Below are 16,917 nucleotides of genomic sequence, written 5' to 3'. Positions count from 1 at the left end.
ATGGTTATAAATGTACAGAAGGATTCCAAAATATAGATCAGTGACAAAAAAGATCTGACTGAAAATCCCTATCAGCAATTGATAGGAAATAAATAGCAGTGTCCTCCCCAAGAAATTCCAAAAAGGAAAGATGCTACATGTGGAGAGAAACAAAGGAAAATGGGAAACCTGCCAACAACAAGGAGGAAAAGGTATATATAAAAAAAAATCCCTAAATATATGTGAAACACCTAAGAAAAAAGGTAAAAGGTAAACATTACTATGGGAGAGTAGATTGGATAAAACAAAACTGAAAAACTAGACAGGGAAGAAATCTAAAGGGCATAAAACCAAGAAGAAAGTCTCTCTGATGGTAAGCTAAGGCAAAAGGAATTAAATCTTATATATGGTGAAGCTTACAAGTGCTCTGTAACCATAGTACCTAAGGTAACTCAACTCAACTGTTATTTGAGATTTCAAATGAGACAAAAATAATTATAAAATAAACAATGCTAGGAAAATGGAATATACTGAAATGGGTTCAGCTGTCATAAAATGAAGGCAAGTGACAACAGAAGCAATTAGGGTGTACCTCATCCCACAGGGACCCACATAAATGAAATAATGGGTAACATATAAAAAGTATGAATTAAACAAAATGAAGGGTAAGAAAATAACAGACATTTGTCAACCATAGACTAATTTTCAGTTTATGAAAATATTAATTTCTACTACAATACTTTACACCTGCTCACTTAATAGCTGGAATCCCATGCTGAAATTGTGAATGGATTGATGCAAAAAGTTACCTAGATGAACAATTTTTGGAAGTTGTCTATAAAGAACCCACAGAGTGTGATAATTAGTGGGTTACTACACTAATTATGTTTCTTTTAGTACTTGCTAATTACAGTATACAACTGATTATGAACACTGCTAGTCATTTCTCCAACTGTTACATCGGTCTTGGTTCTAAAGCATCTGTTTATTTCTGTAATTTCTAAGTCCAGAAACATTTTGGTAAAATTTTTGAGACATGGTCTGAAACTGCCAAAAGAAAGTTAGGTTTCACAGTGAAAGAGGAGACTAGTTATTCAGCTCTGATCACATTATTTTCTGGTTTGATATCAAGTTTTACAAAAAATGGGTTTGGTTTGCTAATTCCAGATGACCTCAAACAATCATTTTGGTGTTTAGTACTGCTGAAATGCTGTTTGATAACACTGTCACATAGATGAGCAATTGTAGATCAAAAACACAAACTGTACATCTTGCATAATTCATACTCTTTGGGGATGATACAATAACACTGAACTTTTTTTTAAACACTTATGCCTGCAGTTTTATTTGCTATAAACATTTCTTTTCTTTGTTGGAATCATTAGGAATGAAACAGAACCACATTTTTCTGCCATTTTCTTCTCAAAAAATCATCAGCACACCCTTGATGCTAACTATTTATGTTCCTTCTTAATAAACTATTTGTAAGACTGAGATGTATAGCTGAAAGAAGTGAATTACTTATCAAAAATTATTAGAATTTAAACTACTACAAAAATTCATACAGGTATAAAATGATAAATAAATCAAAACAATTACATCTAAATCATAAGAATTGGCAGGTCTGAAAGTGGTTAGGATACTTCAGACCATATTTGGAGGTTCAACACCTCTTCAAGAGCAGTGAGCACTGAGCATTTGTCTTTTAGTTAGTGGTAGAAGGAAGGTCCTTACTGTCTTCTATCCCTAAACCTCACACTGGGCACATGTGCACAGAGCAAACCCCAGACCACCTGAAAACATAACATCCAATCAATAGTAGGAAGGAGAAATGCTAATGTGATGAGTAAACTCCAGTCCAAAACTAATGGTGCTAATAAATTTTTTTATGGTCCACAGTGGATGAATGATCCCTACCAACCACATATGTTAGGACTTGTGTTGGCCAGTCTTATGCCAATCCAACACCAGACTGACCAGGAACTAACATCTATACAGCAGTAGAATGAGAAAAATCCAAACAAAGGGGTGAACAGAATGCGGTGAATTTATCAATTTTAAATTCAAGTGACAGTGGGAATTTGTCTTTTCTTATAAGGTAGAAAGAGAGTATTCACCATCTAAACCAACAGAACACTACAGCCCTATTCCCGATTAAGTGAAAGCAATCTCACTCGGAAAGAAAAGCTACTTGATTCACTTCCCTAGTGGCTAGGAACTGGTAAATGGCAAAACTCCTTCAACTGTATGTGAGGGAACAATTCATTAGAATCTGTAGAAATACAACAGCTTAAAACTATGAAGAGTAGGTCAGTCCCAACATTGCTTTACTCATGATAGTCCATGACTTGATGCAATCTGTTACAGGTTTTGTGACACACTCCACCTAATCAGTAAGAATTACAGACCCGTAAAGTAATGTGGTGCAGATTTAAAGCTAAGTACCCCAAATAGGTATCACTTGCTACAGAGCAGAAGCAGGTATGTAAAAAGACTACTATAAAGGTAAGAGATAAAAATAGAGTGAGAATTTACCATTTGAAGTCTATGGATGTTATGGAGAATAGCAACAGGTTGCAAGAAATAGCCCAGTGAGGAAAAGATGTTCACATTATGAAGATAATGTATAACCACCATATAAAATAAGTTTCAGATACCAATTTGCATAATCTTCTCTAATGTACAACAGAAGAGAGCAGCCATGAAAAGGGTGACAAGACAGATCTGGTGAGAGAAAACTTGAAAGAAGTGACAAGAATTATTTGTCAATGATGTATAAACCAGATTAATAAGTTGATAAAGCCAACAGGTAAGGGTTACAACGAGAAACCCTGTATAAAAAAAAAATGAGTTCCAGGAGATAAAAGACAGAAATAGGAGTAATGGAAAGAAGCAGTGTTGGTAACATAACAACAAAGAGTTTGCATGGGGCAAAAAAAATAATCAGGATCAGATTGGGAACAAAGATGCACACAGATGGAAGTAAAATAGGTGTGAAAGTCCTTACCTCTTCATGCATTGTTATTTCAGTAAAACATTATGAGTGGGATAAAGAAGAACATATAAATATCAATAGCAAAGCCAACCAATAACAACTACATGCAAACAGAAGCAAAAAATTAGTCATCAAGAAGAGATGGTGTATCAAATGAGAGGACAAAGGTTAAAATGGAGGAAAGTAAAAGTTATGAAGGTCAATAATGAAATTTCAATCTCATAGGGCAATTAAACAGTAAGGATGAAGGACATGAAAGGAATGAAACAGGAGAAAGTATGGGAGAGAAAACAATGTGGGAGAAATGAGAAAATGAAAAGTATCGGATAATGCTACTCTATAGATTAAATTGTAAAAAATGGATGAACCATTGTCCAAGAGCTAAGTAAAAAAGCTAGAAAGGTGTGGAACATTCATTTGGAAAAGTCAGAAGTAGTAACATAAACACAAGATAAACTGATAAACTGGCAAAAAGGAAGGGTGAACAGCACAAGAAAGAAGGAAGGCTACCTGTGAAGAGTGTGGCTTTGGCTGGAGGAAAAATGGTTTATTTGTTTTGTATTTCCCACTTATTTAAATGAGAGCTATCTGTGCTGAGGAACAATGGAGGAATGATTTTGCCAAAGAAGGGATTGGGAAAGAAAAAGAGGCATGAATGAAAAAGGTTGAAGAGATGAAATCACAACTGTGCTGGCCAGAACAGTGAGTTGAGAAAGACTGACATGGAGGAGTCTGAATAAGAGAGAGAACTCAGAGAAGATGGATAAGCATGCAGGTAAAGACTGAACCCATCTTGACTAAACATATCAAACAGCTGGAGCCAATAAATCTGGAAATGGAGACCAAAAGATTGGGAGTTTCATATGGAGGTGAGTGGCCCCTTAATAACTGATATAATATGCAAAAAGTTAAACTGTCAGAACAGACCATATTGAAGTGCCACATACATTTACGCATCAGGACATTTTTCAGATTTTACATGTAAATCATATATAACCTTCAGGTAATTATAAAATACTTCACTTTTTCATTTTCACTGCTGTATCTCTATATGGTTTGAGTTGATTTGACTGACCTTGTAACCACTACAAAATTAGGAATTTTTCATTCTAGAAAGACTACAAATTATAACTCAAAACTCCAAATGTTTAGTCTAGATAGCTTAAATCTAATAACATTGTACACTTATATATATTTATTATTTTTATTATACTGACCTTTACAAAGTGACTTGCTTGGCCATGTTTTTAGTGGACTAGTATTTCATAAAATACAGTCACATTTGAGTGTATTATTACTACTTAGAAACAAGTTCATAAACTAATTTTTCTTAAAACATAGAACAGTAAATAATGAAATACACCAAACAAGTATCTTTTCTAGTTTTGTACTTTGTACTCATTTGCTGTTAATCATAGGTTGCTAAGCCTTATCAAATTTTGCATGTGGAGGATGTGAAACAAAGTAACTTTTCTCAGGTTTTTAATATACATTTTAAGATAACATCAAACTACTATACTGATACAATAAAATTCCACTGTAATTTAGTTTAGTAACTAAGCTGTATTTGAATCTAATAAAATATGAAATCTCCAGCTCTCTAAAGTCTTACCTTATCATTCAAAATCTCCCATGAAAAGATGAATTTTTCACCAATTAGTCAAGAAACCTACTAGAAATAATGCTATTTTAGATTTATTAACATAAAATATGGAAATGATCAAAGGGTGAAAACTGAGGAACATCTGGGTGCTTTATTGGGTTCAATGTTTTGCTGCATATGGAGATAAGGAATAAAGATATTTTAATTATCAATTTAAGAAAAGTACAACAGATTTACTGTTATACATTTATTTTAGTACCTATGCTTGTTTCTCTATAACTTTTGTTTTTGCACAAAACATATATTCTTGACTGTGTATTGTGCAAGTCCCATCTGTTCTTAAAATTGGTAAAATGTTCTTCAGTGTAATAACTGACAATGTACCAGGTGTATATGTATTACTAGTGACTGACAGCATTGTTGCCAAATGAACTTTGGTGTATTTTCTAGAGTCTCCTGTAATTGGTGTATAAAAAACCAATGTGCAGAGAAACAAATATTATTATTATTGGACAACTACAGTCAGTGTGCTATAGGCCTCAGGAGCTATAACTGTGATAATTGCCTATTAATTGGAAAACTACAGCATTGAACCAGTAATGTTTATAGATTTAGACCATTACAAATGATTCAACTTCAGTGAATTAATGTTTAGAGGACGATTTTATAGATTCATCTCAGATGTTTTTTTGGCCTGACAGGGATCTTCCAAATAACTGTCCTACTGATAATTCATTGGTGAGTGTCAATAATGGACATAATGGTTCTAGTTCACCTGGTGAAGTTCCATGTGCTAGAAATACATTGATCAATGAGCAAGAAAAGAATCTGCAGACTTTATCACTCTTTAAATATGCACTCCCAAAAAAATGAACTGGAAAAAGTTTCATATTACTTTTTCAAAAATGGTGTGCTAATGAGAAAATGGAGAACACCAAATGTACCAGTGTTAGAGGACTGGGCTGTAATTTATCAAATTGCTGTTCCAAAAGTGTATCATTTTGACATAGTGAATGTAGCCCATAAACTCCCCATGGAAGGTTGTTTAGAAGTCAACAATGCATGTGATAAAAATTATGAAACATTTATTTTGGCCAAAAATTAGGCAAGATGTTTCCTGGTTTTGTAAAACTTTTCACACCTGTCTGTGTAATAACTGATTGTGTTATTACAAAAAGATAACATTTGTGCTCAAGCACTTTCACATGCTATGTAGTTTTATTATCATAAGGTTATTTGTATTAATTGTTTTATATATATATATTTTTATAATTTTTGAAGTTATATAATTTTTTAACAATGCATTGTATTTAATAAATTGTTATCAGTGTGCATGTGTGTGAGTGTATGTATATGTAACATCTTAATTAAAATTGTCTAATGCCAATCTTAATTCTCTAAAGAGAGGTGTAACAGATTTACTGTTGTACATTTATTTCAGTGCCTACATATGTTTCTGCATAGCTTTTGTGTGTGTATGTGTTTTGTTTTTTCACAGGATATATATTCTTGACAATGCATTGTGCATATCCCACCTATTCTCGAAATTTGTAGAAGGTGCCTGAGCATAAGAATCAACAATGTACTAGTTATGTATGTCATACTAGTAACTGACTCTATTGTTGCCAAGTGAACTTTGGTGAATATTCTAGGAGTCTTGAGTGAATGGTATATCAAAGTAGACATGCTGAGAGACAAATATTATTATTATTGGACAGCTACAGCCCATATGACATAGCACTCGAAAGATATAACTGTGATTAACACCTATTAATCAGAAAACTGCAGAACCAGTAATGTTTATAGATTTCAACCATTATAAACCATTGAACTTCAGTGAATTAATTTCAGGTGTTAGTATTTTGTAATTCATATAAGACCAATCAAGCTAGCTAGCTTAAGTGATATGTGACACTATCAACTCAGAATTAATATGCTTGTCGTGGACCTAGATTATCAATAAAATATTCAGTTCTAGACCAATTATAAGAATTAGTATTATCTGTAAGTTCTAAAACTTTTGTAGATAAACAATCCTTTGTAATAAACTATTAATAATACCCATTATTATAAACTGTACTTTTCTTGTTATTGTTTGTATACTAAAACATATTTGTGTTAAAAATGAAAGTTGTGAGTATTAATCTTCCAGGCAAATACCATAAATCTAATACATATTCACATTTAATTAACTTCTGAATTCAAATAAAAATATCTTGTTATTTGATACATTAATATACACAACATAATAAATTGGAAACCTGTCTGAACTAAACAATAATAGATACCTAAGGCAAATTCTGAAGGGGTGAAACAAAAATTATCTTTTGTGAAAGATTTATTTAAAGACACTAATTAGATGTGAAAAATGTTTAAAGACAAATATTTCAATATTCAAGATAAACATATACTTTATAGATCGAAAAGAGTAATTGCAAGTAAAAAAAACCAGGTTGGCTCACAAAGAGTATAAGAGGTAAAATTAAATAAAAGCACCATAAGTTTAAGAAATTTAAACTGACTGGTGCAACAAGAGATTTAGAAGATTACAGAAGATGAAGTTAAAGAAGCAGGAACATCAAAAGGAATTGTGTGAGAAAAGGTTGGCTAAAATGTAAAATTAGCAGTATGAATTTCTTTAAATAAAATAATGGTAAGCAAGTGTTAGGAAGAGGTGATAAAGAAAGGCTCACCATTGATAATTATGAAATGCTAGGTTTTTAAATTTTGCTTTGTCTTTAGTTTTTACTTAACAAGATTTAAGCAGTATTCCACATATTGAAGAGTTGGTAGATGAAAACAAGATGAAACAACATTACTGCATTAATTTACGAGATAGTTAAGAAAAAACTGAGAAGTTTCAAGAATGATAAATATCCTGCACCAGATAGTATTCTTCAAAAGATGGAGGTTACAAAATTAGCTGTGCAAGCCACTTGCTGCAATTTTTATCAGTCCCTGAACAGTGAGTAGGTACCAGAGGACTGGAAATTAGCTAATGTAACTGCTAATTTCAAAGGAGGTGAGAAAAACTGTCCCAGTAATTATGGACCTATTAGTCATATACTGTATTAAAAGATGCTTTGCAAAGTCATTCTGAAAAGCTGACAAATTGATGAGACGGTCAACATGGTTTTACTGAAGGAAAAATCTTGCATTACGAATCTTTGACATTCCTTGAAAAGGTTACTGCCAATGTAAATAAGGGTAAGTGTAGATTTGATATACCTGGATTTTCAGAATACATTTGACAAGGTAATATATAAAAGGCTTGTAAAAAAGTTCTCTCTGTATGTGTGGGGAATAAGTTAGCAAACTGGATAGACGAATGGCTGGACGGAAGAGAAAAAGAAGGTTGTTACCAAGTTCATCCAAAATGTACTAATTTCACAAATGGGGTACCTCAGGGTTCAGTCTTAGAACCTTTATTCTTTTTTATTTAAACAGGCATTGAACTGTTGGAAAGGGTTCTGAGTAGGTGTACTTTAATGACTATGTTGAAGGGGTGAAATCTCTCAAATCAATAAAAGCAATGATATGGCCTTTGATGCATGACCCATCTGAACTGAGTTAAGAATCTAGTTCAAATTGATGTTTATTGTATCAAAATACTAAATCTATAGTTTTGTATGAATTAGGGACTCAAATTACTGATATATATATTACAAAATCAAAACATCATATCTTTTATAATCGTTCAGATATGGTTTATGTACTGAATCATGCATAATGGCCCCATTCACCACTTTCCATTCTTGGAAACAATATCTTATATAAGTAAGTATATTATATCTTATATAATATAAGCCTAAGTAAGTAACTAATTTCATTACACAGTTCACTGGTTAGAAAGGAAGGACAAGGCAGTATCTGATGAAAATCCCTAAATATGAGTGGAATGTTTAAGAAAAAGTGTAAGTTAAACATTATCCCTAGGAGAATCGAAAAATAAGACAAAGTTAAAATCTAGGTAGGGGATAAAATGGGTAGGATTAAGAGAGGGTTTTCCCAATACTGGCAACAGAGATCTCAAGGATATAGAATCAAGAAGAAAATTTGCCTGATGGTAAACTAAGGCAAAAGAACAAATGCCACGGTTGGACAAGGCTTGCAAGTACTCACTTCCAAAAGAGAGACAAAAATGCTCATTGTGAAACAATATCTAGAAAAGGAAGGAAATATTATACTGCAAAAACATGTCTATAAAAAATAAAAAAACTGAGGTAAGTCTCACATATTCAGCAGTCAAGGTCTAGAAAGGCAAGCCATGATCAGGTGGAAGAAAATTAACATTCATCTCAATGGGTTTTGCTATAGTAGGAGGAAGGCAAACAATATCTGGAGAAAGTAGGATGTACCCTGACCCTCAGAGCTCCTCACAAACAAAAGTAATAGTAAAACATATAAATTATAAAGAACAACAAAAATGAAATAACTGATAAATTGTAAATGTTGAGAAATTGTGTGGTGAAATAAACATATGTATCAGATGTTATGCATTAAAGCAAATAAAATATTTAATTTAATTATTAATTTACCCCTGAGGTAGAAATATAGGTAATTAAAAATAACAGACTCTTTTAAGCCAAATTGAACAGTGAAGATGAAATATATCACTAAACTCTAATTTAAAAATACTAACCTGACAATAAGCATGTAGAATACTAGAAGTCTGTGTGGACCCTGGCTACAGGGTTCCACATAAACCAAGTTAATAGGGAAAAGTATACGAGACAAATAATAATGAAAATTAAACAGAAGTTATTTTTTAAAAGTAAGTAAATGTATATAAACATTAAGATACGTATGAGACACGATATATGAAAAAAAATCAATATTGTTAACCCAATAATTGATATACCAGTAAGATGAATTACACGTAATCCTAAAATAACAAAAACCAATGATAAGCCTAATTGAATGGTATAGAATGCAGGATACAACTAAGCCTAAACCTAAACTAAACTCTCAGTACCAATCTACCAAAACTTATGTTATGGAGCCCAAATAACAACAGATAATGATACTAGCAATAAAAATGTTATAAACTCATAACTATAGATGTTTAATCTGCCCAAAGTTGGCAGACTGTATTTAAAAATGTGCAGACCACCAAACTCAAGTCAAGGCACAACAAATGTCAGCACTCTGGAGAATCAATATAACAATGAAAAAAAGCTGATTATTTTGCAGTAGAATACCACCACTAGAAACCTGTATAAATGTGCTAATAGAAAATATAACTTCTGAAATGGTAACTTAGAATGTGTAATTCATAATTCAAAATGAACACATTACAACCATACTGACAGAAAGAAATACTTTTTTGTAACAAAGTAACAAGTCCATAACTAAATAGAAATATAGAATAATTCCACTTCAAAATAATTCAACAAGTTACAAATATCACTACTGTATAATAAAGAGTAAACCTGTTGAGAGAAATTGATACAAATATGAGAAAAAACAACAATAAACACATGAAACGAGAACAAATTAAAAGTCACAACACAAGAACAACCAACCAAGAAGAAATAATTCAGTGAAAGAGAACAGAGGGAGTTGCACATATCAGGAGCATGTGTGTTGCACTACTATTGGTGGGAAGGTTGTCACATGATAATCTGCATGCAAGACACACTTTACCATTTAACTGTTAGGCATGCTTTTTTTTTTACATATAGATAAAAGCACCAAACTATTTATTGATGTGAGAGGAAGTAATGTTTGGTATTGGAAGAATAATCATGAAACAACTCTGGTACATCAAAACTAAGGCAATTTTCAGTTTGTTTTTATTCTTACCCAAATCCAAGTCTGAATACTAAGCAAACATTTGATAGTATCTGTGTTAAAAATTTCATAATTTTCATTTTTCTCCACTAATTTTAAAATGATAGAATGTGTAAAAAAGAATTTTTGGCATAAACACTGTTATCATAGGTAAAATCATGTTATAAATTTTAATAATTCACAATAAACATTCAATAAAACTTACAAAATTTGATATATTTCTGTATTTATATTAATATTCATTATTTCAATGCCAGAAAGAAATAAAGAGCAAACATCACAACAGAAATTTCTTTCATATATTTTGTGTATTTTTTCATTTTATACTTAAAAGTAAGACAATAAAGCATTGTAATAGAAATGTTTAAATTTACATAGGGAAATACACTATCAAGATTTTAACAATCACAATTGAATAATAAAGATACACCACATGGCCAAAAGTAGGTGAATACCCATATGTGCTTGTTGAACATTTCATTCCAAAACATGGGCATTAATATGGAGTTGATACTGCCTTTGCTGCTATAGCAGTCTCCACAGGAAGGGTTTTCCCTAGATTTTGAAAGATGGATGTGGGAATTCACTCCTATTCAGTCACAAGAGCATTAGCAAGGTTGGGCAAGAAGGCCTGGCTTGCAGTCAGCATTCCAATTCATCCCAAAGTTGTTCAGCAGGGTTGATGTCATGGCTCTGTGCAAGCCAGTCAATTTCTTCAACATCGACCTCAGCAAACCATGTCTTTATGGACCTTGCTTTGAGCATGGGGGCATTGTAATGTTGGAAAAAAGGGGCCTTCCCCAAACTGTTGCAAAATTTTGGAAACACACAACTCTAGAATGTCATTGTATGCTGTAGCATTAAGACTTCCTTTCACTGGAACTAAAGAGCCTAGTTTAAACCATGAAAAACAGCCCCAGACCATTATTTCTCCTCCACAAAACTTTATAATTAACACTATGCATTCAGGCGGGCATTGTTTTCCTGGCATCTGCCAAACCCAGATTCGTTCATCAGACTGCCAGATAGTGAAGCAAGATTCATTACTCCAGAAAACGTGTTTCTACTGATCCAGAATCCAATGGTGGTAACTTTACACCACTCCAGCCAATGCTTGGCATTGCTCATGGTGACCTTACGCTTGCATGTGGCTGCTCGACCATGGAAACCCATTTCATGAAGTTCCCAATGAACAGTTCTTGTGCTTGCATTCCTTACACAGGCAGTTTGGAACTCAGTAGAGTGTTGCAACCGAGAAAAGACGATGTTTATGCGTTATGCGCTTCACCACTTGGTGGTCCCATTCTGTGAACTTCTATGGCCTACCTCTTCATGACTACAGTGTTTTTTTCTTCTAGACGTTTTCGCTTCACAATAAGAGCACTTACAGTTGACCGGGGCAGCTCTAGCAGGGCAGAAATTTGACAAACTCACTTGTTCAAAAAGTAATATCCTATGACAGTGCCATGTTGAAAGACACTGAGCTCTTCAATACAACCCATTCTACTGCCAATGTTTGTCTATGGAGATTGCATGGCTGCATGCTTGACTTTATGCATCTGTTAGCAACGGGTGTGGCTGAAATAGCCAAACCCACTAATTAGAAGGATGTCCGCATACTTTTGGCCATGTAGTGTGTATAACAAATATAGAAAATCACAACTCACTTCAAAGGTTCTTCTCCTTTAATGTCATCGCTAGCTCTCTTTCTTTTGGTGGATAACCTACTTGTAGATGCTTGATGTTGAACAGGTTTTCTTGAATTGTGGGATTATGGGCAGACAACTGCTTGAGCTCTTCTCTTTGTATATATAATAATGCAGTCTTGACACACTATATATAAACACACACATATTTAATTACAATAATAATTAAGAATATGTAAATTGAAAGAAAAATAAATCACAGAAACTTAAATTATATTTTTTAGAAAGAACACTGTGCAATATTTGAAATGAAGAAACCCAAGTAACAAAAAAAATTTGATATTAATGTAACCTTATCTTTAAACCACAGTACATATGCACACAATTAAGCTCAGTCAATTGGAACAACCACATGACCTCTTTGTACCCATTCAAGGTCTTTATAGTTTTAAATACTTCCAATTTTCAATAGTGTACATATTTACAAAATTTTGCACACTTTCAGTTAACATCATAAATAATATTTTTTTGTGAAGTAGTTTTAGTAAAATAAAATAAAGATTTGTCCATGTTTATATTAACCAACCTCATAACCACCAAAACAAAATCAATCTAAACTAACCTTTTCTGATTTTCGAATGACTCTAAATTGTAACACAAAACTACATTCATTTACCCTAAGTAGTTTTAAGGTCCTAACAGTGTACATCTATTTGTAATTAAAAATTTATTTTTTTATATGCTCTTTGAATCCTGTCTAACTATTATCTGTGTCACTCAAGGCACATACAGCTCACGTTACAGTAATGAATCACATTAACTACAAGATACTTGCACGTGTGGCTTGTGAAACATTTTTATTATATTATTATTATTTTCTTTACATAATCTATTCTTAACTAATCTAAAAGAGATCCACATTTTACATTTTGATTAGTTTTAATAATAATAAATAAAGAAGAAACAAGACAAATATGAAATATTGTACTTGTAGATTGTTGAGAACACTATATACTACTGTTTTTACACTAATGGTAGTAATGCATTAAATAATTTTCATTTAATTAAATAACGGACCAAAGAACATATACTGATAATATGTAAAAAGCAGATAATTTCTCCTAACACTCAATTTTTCTACCTTTCTACCTATGCAACAAAAGCTGTTGCAAATCTGTCCAAGCTAGCCATTAAATTTCCCATGAGAAAGAAGGTTGTTCTCTGAGTAAAACTAATGTTTATTTTTTCAGAATACAACATTATACAATACATCATTTGATAGATCAAAACCTTGACTTTCTGTTGGTTATAAATAATATATAAATAAATCTAAGAGAGAATAATCACCAAAACCTGAAAGAAAGGATATGACAGCTTGATGTGGCAGGAATGGGGTCTGATTTTTTATTTATAGCTTTGTAGCCAAACAAAATTGAAGGCTATAAAAATTATGGTTTGTCTGAGCAATGACAATTTTATTCTGAGTAATTTAAGTTTAATTTTGTACTTTTGAAAGGGTGGTGAATTAAATAGGGAAGACAAGATACCTAAAGTAAATATGTCATGTGTTATACTAAGAGAAATTCAGGAAGTTTTTTAAAATATGACCTCGTAGAATTAAAACTTATAAAGATATGAATCATTAGCTAAAATTTTAAGCTTTTCTAAATAATATAACATAAAAGAAAAATAGTTTAATAAAAGTTTAAATGTAAGACACTAAACGATACCTTGGGTGAGAAGATTAGTTAACCAAAGACTTTTAAAATGCTGGTCTTTCATTTTGATTTGTTTATGAATTTTGTGGAAAACTATCCAAGGGCTTTACACGCATAGCTGTCTCCAATTCTGAAGTATAAGACTAAAAGGAAGGTAGCTAAGGAACAGCCAGTGAGATTTGATAGTTACACTTATTGCACCCACAAGCCCCACAGAACACACATTTGCAGTAATGAAACACAGATAATAAAATCTTAGATTCACAGTTTGAGCACATTAATCACTTGGCTGCACCAAACTAATGGTCCATTATGAAAGATTTTACAAAAGCTCCAGATAAAAGAATAATGTGCAGCAGTATAAAATATGAATGTAAATAACAAAAACATGATATGAGTATACACATACTTATCTATTCATTTTCTCAAAGTGTAATAGACATATAAAACTTTGTTAGCTAGTCTAATTTATAATGCAAAATACACTACAGTTCTACAAAACACCTTTATCCAATACATACATACAAGTTTCATATTTTAAAAACCCTTTCAACTCTACAGTTTATCTTACCTGTGAGTTCACCATTTTTCCACAATGATTTAATAGAACTTCACTCAGAGATTCAATCAACTTCTTGGGAACAGAAAAGTTTCTACTTTTAAGGTAGCTCATCAGGTAAGTAAATGTGTCAACAATTGCAACTCCAAGTTTTTCAGTTGTAAGTTGATACAAACCATACCTATCTAAAATCTGAAAGAATCAACTAGTTCACATACATTTAAAGACTCACAGAAATGGTTAAGTGAAATGAAATGTAAATGATAAACCTTAACTTTAAAAACTGTACTAGTGATAAAGTATTTTCTTTTCATAAGCCATTGTGCCAATATCTTATAAAAATAATTCAAAATAAAGAATCTGTAAAGTTTATTTTTCTTTTTTGTCATACTCTTTTCCTTTATATATAAACTCTCAGATCTAAAGTTTGCAATAGTTAATTTATTTGAAACCTACAACTAGCTAGTAGACAAGCAAAAAAAAGTTATAAAATAAAAAATTATTTTAGTTTACTTTCTGTAAATGTAAACATTTTATTGCCTGAAAAAAGACCAAAATAAAACCTGTGTGTTAGCCCCGAAACACACTTTCAAAATTCAAATTTAATTCTGAATTTCTTTATGGTTTGGTATCAAACACTTTCAGAATACTTAGAACTAATTTTACTTTGTTTTGTTCCTACGTTTGATCAGTTTAACAATTATGCAACTAGCTTAAGACATATAGCTACTTTAAAAACAAATGTTTTCTTCATGAACACATTGGAAACAAATTATAACAGAAGTTCTTGGAAGGTTTCTGACTTGTTTGAATGAATAACTACATACTATTCTGAATAAAGAAAAATAAACCAGTTCTACTTATAAACAATCTCAAATGTGGGAGGTAAAGAAAAAAAATTATTTTTCTAGGTTACACTGAAGGTAGTAATTATCTTCCTTAGTTGGTTGGTTGGTTGATTTGGTGTTTTATGGCACAAAGCAGCTAGGCTATCTGTGCTAAACATCCAGTAAAAAGATAAAATTAAAGTAAAATAAAAAAATTTATAAAAGAAAATTAAGGTAAAAAAAAAACAAAGTAAAAAAAACCATAAACCAATGTTTACATCTAGTCTAAAGCATTAAAACAAAACTACAGTAATACAAGTTGTAGAGGACTTTCTGCAGCATAACTGTAATTATCATAACTCGCTAGGAAGATTAAAAGAGATAAGTACGAAAACCATCATCAGTCACCTGTAGCTGGCCTTTCCAGTCTTGGTTCCAAGTTATTTGATGTTATAGCTATTTTCAAAAAGTAAAGTAATTAAAGTTTTAAAGGAAGTGTAGCAAAATTTTAATAGTAACTTGCCAGGATGACTAACAGGTAGTTCAAACAGCAGCGTTAGTCACCTAAGTAGACCTTTCCAGTCCTATTTGAGTTACTTGACTTTACAGTCATTTTCTAATTTCAAATCAAACTAGATAGACTGTGATTCTCCAAGGGATTCTCATCAAAGAAGGTCTAAAAAACTTAAATGGCATTAGAAAGACTGATGGCCTTTAAAAAAACTAAAAACATTTCCAAGGTGGGACACATGTCATTATGGACAAACCTTAGGACAGAATATGGTGAAAATGGCACCATCGTTGATAGTCATAACGATGGCAAGAAAGTAAAATGTGGTATACAGTGACCTGAGTATCACACAGACAACATAATGGTGTATCAGTTCCAGATAAATGAAAACAATGAGTTAAAAACTGTGACCAATGCATAGTCTAGTTAGAACAACTTCCTCCTTCCGATCCTTACGGTAACAAGGACAGCCAAAGTCTAATACAGGGTTGTATTTGGAAAAGCATGTTTTTGCATTGCTCACTCCAAATTGACTGCGAGATGGCACAGAGCCAAGCCTTGAATACAGGACCATAGTCCATGTATCAGACAGGCACAGCGGTGATAGTGCCAGAGCAGATAGACTTAGCTGCAGTGTCGGCAAGCTAGCTTCCATGAATACCAATATGGCCCAGTATCCAGAAAAACTGAATAGAAGTAGATGATAAAGAGAAATGGGCCAGTCAGTTGTGAATATTGGTGACAACAGGGTGTGAACCAATGTGAAGCGATTCTAGGGCCAGCAGAGAACTAAGCGAGTCAGTATAAATCATGCAGTTTGAGTACTGCTTAGCTTCTATGTGATCCAGGGCAAGAGAGATGGCATACAGTTCAGTAGTAAACACAGAAGCTGTAGAGGGGATTCTACGTGCAACCATGGTAGAGTCCACACAGTCACCTGATTTTGAACCATCTGTATAAACAGGAATGGAAAGATGGTTCAAAAGATGTTCAGCAAATAACAAACAGTATTTCCAATCAGGAGTGTCTACTTTTCTCAGATAGCTTTAAGATAATTCACAATTGGGGATGGTAATAAACCATGGTGGGATGGGCTGACCAGTGGATACAGCAATGTTATCCAAGGACATACCCAATTCATCCAACTATGACTGGATATGAAGGCTAAAAGGAGCAATGGCATTCCGTCTGGTCTGAAAAAGCATGAGCCAACGAGGAAAGAAAACACAACCCTAGATGGGATGCTTTAGTTAGGAACAAAGTTTCAAAGCATATAGTAAAGACAG

At 32.6% G+C, this 16,917-nt stretch overlaps 1 protein-coding gene across 1 annotated transcript in view; it reads right to left on the bottom strand.

The window, feature by feature from the left end:
• Window positions 1-15,338, bottom strand: part of LOC143245891 (serine/threonine-protein kinase ATR-like) — a 107,006-nt gene extending 91,668 nt beyond the window's left edge. Inside the window, exons 1-3 of the mRNA XM_076492144.1 lie at window positions 14,306-15,338; window positions 12,038-12,203; window positions 4,587-4,643 (exon numbers count right to left, since the gene is read on the bottom strand). Of these exons, the coding sequence (XP_076348259.1) occupies window positions 4,587-4,594 (8 nt within the window). The 5' untranslated portion in view covers window positions 4,595-4,643; window positions 12,038-12,203; window positions 14,306-15,338. The remainder of the gene's footprint in view (window positions 1-4,586; window positions 4,644-12,037; window positions 12,204-14,305) is intronic.
• Window positions 15,339-16,917: the final 1,579 nt, after the last annotated feature.

The sequence above is a fragment of the Tachypleus tridentatus genome, chromosome 3 (genome assembly GCF_004210375.1).
Source record: "Tachypleus tridentatus isolate NWPU-2018 chromosome 3, ASM421037v1, whole genome shotgun sequence".
Classification (NCBI taxonomy): Eukaryota; Metazoa; Arthropoda; class Merostomata; order Xiphosura; family Limulidae; genus Tachypleus; species Tachypleus tridentatus.
This window is presented reverse-complemented; position numbering and strand designations above follow the sequence as displayed.